Source organism: Haliotis rufescens, unplaced genomic scaffold (assembly GCF_023055435.1).
Source record: "Haliotis rufescens isolate VD_foot unplaced genomic scaffold, xgHalRufe1.0.p SCAF_20, whole genome shotgun sequence".
Lineage (NCBI taxonomy): Eukaryota > Metazoa > Mollusca > Gastropoda > Lepetellida > Haliotidae > Haliotis > Haliotis rufescens.
The window spans coordinates 13,597,579-13,603,682 of NW_025963891.1; the positions used below are offsets into that span (position 1 = coordinate 13,597,579).

General features: G+C 40.8%; 1 protein-coding gene across 6 annotated transcripts in view; it reads left to right on the forward strand.

The window, feature by feature from the left end:
• Positions 1–5,464, forward strand: part of LOC124131987 (deleted in malignant brain tumors 1 protein-like) — a 30,502-nt gene extending 25,038 nt beyond the window's left edge. For all 6 annotated transcript variants that reach the window (XM_048400867.1, XM_048400871.1, XM_048400870.1 and 3 more), the window contains 4 exons: positions 1,335–1,531; positions 2,826–3,241; positions 3,608–3,879; positions 4,433–5,464. In XM_048400867.1, the coding sequence (XP_048256824.1) occupies positions 1,335–1,531; positions 2,826–3,241; positions 3,608–3,879; positions 4,433–4,605 (1,058 nt within the window). In that variant the 3' untranslated portion in view covers positions 4,606–5,464. The remainder of the gene's footprint in view (positions 1–1,334; positions 1,532–2,825; positions 3,242–3,607; positions 3,880–4,432) is intronic.
• Positions 5,465–6,104: the final 640 nt, after the last annotated feature.

Here is a 6,104-nt window from a genome sequence, read left to right on the forward strand (position 1 = left end):
TTCAAGATCATTATCTTGAAATTTTAGCTTATGTATCTTGAAATTTCAACTGGCATTTTGAAATTTCAACTTAACATCTAGAATTTGCTAGTTAGTATCTTGATATGTCAAGTAAAAAAAACCCCAACAACTTTGTATCTTGAAATTTCAAGAAAAACACCAAAAAACCAAATGGCCTTAAAAGGCTTCAGTACAAGTTGGTTGAAGCGGTCGGAAAATACTTGACTGTAATATGAAGCCCAGTGAAAGCTAACGATTGCGTGCGGGCGTTAATCTATTGCACAACGCAAGGAACTCAACTGCCTCCTGTACCTGAGTTCACGAGTCCTCCTTGAATTCCACAGTACTTTACAGAATACAACTCTCCCATTAATTTCCATCAAGGGCGTCATATATCAGTCATAACATTCCTACACTGCTGCAAACCCTCACACACGATCGGAGAGAATTTGGGCATATTCCACATATACATCACCTTCCTCTTGTAACCTTGAACTTGAATTTCAACTCATCCCTAAAGATACAGTTTGGAAAGTCATTTTCTCTATTCCCTTCACACCGTTCCTGTCCTTTTCGCATATGTTCTTTTTTCATATGAAGATTTCCTCTAGCACACGCTTCACGTTTTCAGAATTTAGATTTCTTCTAATTTTAGTTAGGGTGAATCGCCTGTAAACGGGCCTCGCTCGATCTATCATTTGGGCCCAAACTACGCTGCTGTCCGATTAAGCCCTAATCCTGCCTAAAATATATTCCAGTAGTACTTAGCACGATAATGTGTTAACTGACGTAATGTTCGTACCGATCGGAAGCCTGGTTCATATATATCAATATGATGACATTTACTCGTTAGATATAACAGCTTTCATGTCGACCCGTGAAGATCCGGGGTAGAACAGGTCTTCAGTAACCCATGCTTGCCGTAAAAGGAGACTATGCTTGTCGTAAGAGGCGACCAACGGAATCTGTTGGTCAGGCTCGCTGATTTGGTTGTATCGTATGTCATCGTATCCCTATTGCGTGGATCGATGCTCATGATGTCAATCATTGGATTGTCTGGTCCAGACTCCATTATTTACAGACCGCCGTCATATAGCTGGAATATTGCTGCTTGCGGCGTTAAACAACAAACAAGCAAGATTTTCATGTCATCATGTGATATGGCTGCTAACAGGGGACGTAATCGAGTTTGCCACCGTGCAGCTCACGGTAGTTTACTAGTTCGAAACTTTCGTCGCAACATCAAATTTGGAAATATCGATGAGTATATACTTTTTTGTCCTTTGCTATATATTGCATGAAAGGTCTGATCCTCACTCCTCTTTTCTCATCAGCCCCCTTTGGGAAAGTAATGGTCACCTGCGACTCCAGGGATTTCAAAGTGACTGTACCCCGCGACATGATTCAACAAGTGTTTCCGGGGTCATCTGAATATGACCTGACCCTGGATGACCCTAGCTGCAGGGGTCAAGTCTACTATGACGTCGTGATGTTTCGTTCAAACATCCTCGGATGTGGCATGACAAGGGAGGTAACTAATCCGTTTCTTGCTGCGTTCGGTAATGTTACAAACCTAACTCAATGCACAATGGCATCATATTTTGTATCTGATTTCACAAAATGTCTGAAACAGGATTTAAATATAAATATTGATGAGGATATAGATGTTAAAAGTGTTATGAACAATAGATACCAACGGAATTCAATAACTCTTTTCTGACGATATATGTAGATATAGATTCTATAAGTGTAATTAACATCATAGTGATCTGATCTAAACCAAGGCTAATACAAATCAGTAGTTTGTTGTGATTATCAATTGATCATGCATTCACGAGGACATTACGTCACAGATAACTGCAGGGCGTCATTCTATCACCACTGCCCACGACCTTCACAACCTAAACATTTATTAGTTAAAATATCGTTTTTCCCTAACGTCGACGAAATACTACACAGATGTCCTTTGGCTAACTCAATGACCTCGACCCTCACTCATAAGGGATGATCCCGGAAGGGCAACACGTCCATTTCGCGAACACCTGGTGTCATTGTTAGGTTGCAGTGGTGCCATTGAAAGTAATCTACGTCTCTTTGGTCCCAACATGTCCAGGAATGATATGAATGGTCACAAATACCCAACGCCATTCACGAATCATCAGCGAATTGGCTGAAGGAATAACCTTCAACTTAAAAGTTTTGTAGCAGAATGGGTACCTGTTCCTTCTCTGAGGGCCGCCTCCGTGGTCTAGTGGTAGAGCGTCTGTCCGGATACCAAAAGACGTTAAAAGATGGTACTTGTTGTTACCCTGTCTGGCGCTCGGTATTAAGGGGCTAAAACATGGACTGCTCGGCTCGGAGTCAGTATACTGTGTCTGAATGGGGTATTCATGTTAAAGTGCGGCATGGTATCTCAGTGTGCTGGCACTATAAATCGGCATCACTCCGGACTAGCACACACACACACACACACACACACACACACACACACACACACACACACACACACACACACACACACACACACACACACACACACACACACACGTGCATTCAAGTTACTAATTAAGGGCAATAATCTTGGACGCAACGTTAAACCCCATTTCATCTCACCTCCTTCTCTGAGCAGCATAGACTACACACAGGCCAGACAGTTGTATCTGGGGCACATTGGAAATGGTCTAGGAGGGAAGGGTTCAGTCGTTACATAAATAAATAGCATGCAGTTATACTAATTACCATGGTTTATTTTCAGCCCTGTCGCGTAAAGCCACACATGTGGGTTGTGACAATAACATACTTCAATTATTTACTTTGTTTTCAAGGAAACTGGATTTGAGATAGTGTACAAGAACAAGATCGTGACACAGAGTAGAGGATACTACGGTAGCTCCACGATGGGATCAATCATCACGAGGTTCAACTCGAAGGATATAGCGTTAGAATGTCACCTTAACAGGGATGTGTCCATAGTCGGACACTTCAGGCCTCAACATGACCATGAGCTGGTTGCACGAGGCTCAGGAAACTTTTCCATGCATATGGACTTCTACAGGGATCCAAGCTTGAGTTACAGAATCACGTCCTATCCCATGTACATTGGCCTGAATCAGGATGTATACGTGGACGTCGGGCTGGAGTCCGATGACTCTGACCTCAAGATATCGCTTCAGAACTGCGTGGCTAAACCATCTGTAAATCCTTACGATTATTATAACCAGTACTACCTTATCAGAAATGGGTACGTGACACCAGATCTATGGTCAGGAAACATGATTGAATCTTAAGATTATGCTTTGTCACTATGGTGATCTAGTATATCGAACTCCGCTACACGTGTATCTAAAATGATAAATGCAGCCTATCAGTCAATGCCACAATTGAGACATTTAACATTAAATAAATATGTATTGGTAGACTTATATTACTTCTGTAGGAAAGGATCCGTTTTCCTTACTGTATCCGTTTTAGATATCTGTACTTTTAACTCGGCAAAGAAACACTTACTGTGAATATACTGCCCGTTAATGTGATCGATGAAAGCAGACCTTTCAACATAGATTTTGGTCTATGGTTAAACATTGTACACCTTATTATTTCTATGTAGATGTCCTGCTGACCAGACCGTTGCTTTCGAGTACACTTCCGCCCAGAAACATGTTCACTTCCGGTTCCGGACATTTGAATTTGTCCGCAACAATCGGGATGTATACATCTTCTGCTACGTCCGAGTATGCAACGGCACAGACTACGATCAGAGATGTCGTCGGGACTGCAACTCCCCACATCGCCAAGGTCGGGATGTGTCAGATGACAGAAAAGATCATGACCTCCACATCTTCCAGGGACCACTTACCTTTAGAGAGAAACGGAATGCAGGTAGTTATATAAAGGTTATATCTCATGTTGGAGAACCGTTTTCTTTGTCATTTTGTATTGGATTGAAAAGAAACTGCCTTGTTGTAGTAGTAGTAGTAGTAGTAGTACTAATAGTAGTAGTACTAGTAGTAGCAGTAGTAGTAGTAGTAGTAGTAGTAGTAGTAGTAGTAGTAGTAATAATAATCTTTTTTTTTTATTACAAATGTATTATTATTATTATTATAAATATTAATAAAAAAACCAAAACATTTGTATTATTATTATTAAAATTATTAAAACAACAACAACAACACTGTGACCCTAAGTTGATGATGAGCCTAACTAGCCTGACTGTGCCACGCAAACCCTCTTTGCTGCATTTATAAATTTGAAATTTGAAATGAAATTTGTCTTTCCCTATGTTCTATATTTCAAATTCTATATGTTTGGTTGATATGAACAAGGCTAACGTCTTTGTTCTAATTTATTTATCCCAATAACCAACAGAAACCAGTGTAGATTCGCGTACGAAATAAAACAACACCAAATATTTGAAATTCGTCTCCATTTTCAGATTTCCAGGTTGCAGAACGAACTGATGAGAAGGACTCCAGCTCTGCGGGAACTGTCCCAGCAATTGTCATGGTCATTGCTGCAGTTGCCATGGTGATGGCTGCTGTTGTCATGGTGATCCGGGGGAAGCGCCGCAACCGATCCCACACAACAGGTGTCGATACGGAACTGTAATAGTTCGAACAGCCTTTGCAACTGTTCCCCTATTCACTGCTTAAACTAAGTATAAACATTTACCTGCTTTTTAGAGAATTCTCACAAATATAATGATGCATTTTTACAAATCTTTCCCGCATCACTACACCTATTTACCTGCTTAGTCAGCTTAATTAACTAACTGTACGAAAATGTAATAATCGTAATAATTAAACCAGACATATACAGAGCATTTGAATACACAGTGGGATGCAACTTCGAAACTCACCAATCGTTATGTCACATTGAGAGTTAAGGAAGTCAATGATCACGGTATCTGTACAGTTAGCCATGATCCATGTTGTTTTGGCGGAAGCGACACTTTGTAGGGTTTACTTACTGATAATAGACTTTTGAAGGGTATTCGGACAAGTTACATCGAATTAAACAATTTATGACACATCATTCAAAAATATTTACCATGATTAGTAGTCAATACGATTAATAAGCCAAACATGCGCAGAAATCACTTTCGAGGTCCATCACTGTAAACTCGTAAAATAAGCCGTCTATTTCATTGATTTAAACTGTCAGACAAGTGTGGACGAGCCGATCTGCTTAACCGTATGTAGAGAGATTGAGTCCCTGTCAGGTGTATTCAACAAGACCATGCCGTCTTTGGAGCGTTCAAATCAGAAAGGATGCCTTTGTGTCATCATCACCTGGTGTCATCACTGATTTTCAGTGGTCCATTCATATAATTTCAGTAGTTTATGCCCTTTACGCCAAGTGTGATCTGTTCGGCAGAAAATGTAGGATGGTTATTTGCTTGCATTGACAATTTATAGTATTAGTTGTTTTAAAGCTTTGCTATAACTGCAATAAACAATATATATAATGTCTTGTGTCGTTATTGTTATAACCTGGTAGTGAATGACACGGGTGGCCCAGTGGTGGAAGGTACCGCAGCAACATTAAGTTGACCACCTGTGATATTTAACTCAAATGGTAAACCCAGCTCACTCACATAGGCCCAGTTATGCATTTATTGAGTGAGTGAGTGAGTGAGTGAGTGAGTGAGTATGGTTTTACGCCGCTTTTAGCAATATTCCAGCAATATCACGGCGGGGGACACAAGAAATGGGCTTCACACATTGTCCCCATGGTCGGACTCGAACCCGGGTTTAACCATTAGGCCACCCGACTACCCCTTTTGCAGTTATTGGGTGATGCAGGTACATAATGGGAGTGTATAAAGCGGCGCGCGTTTTAAAACGAAATCACATTCTGCTCCTTACCAACAAGAGATGGATATCACGGAAAGTCAGGATTTCTTCAAAACAAATGACCATCGTCTTTGTAATCGTTGTGATTCTATACACACTGATTGAAGTGACGCATTAATGCTTTGGTGAAACCCATGAACACTGGTGAAACTAACGAGCACTGGTGAAAGTAACGAGCACTGGTGAAACTAACGAGCACTGGTGAAACTAACGACCACGGGTGAAACTAACGAGCACTAGTAAAACTAACGA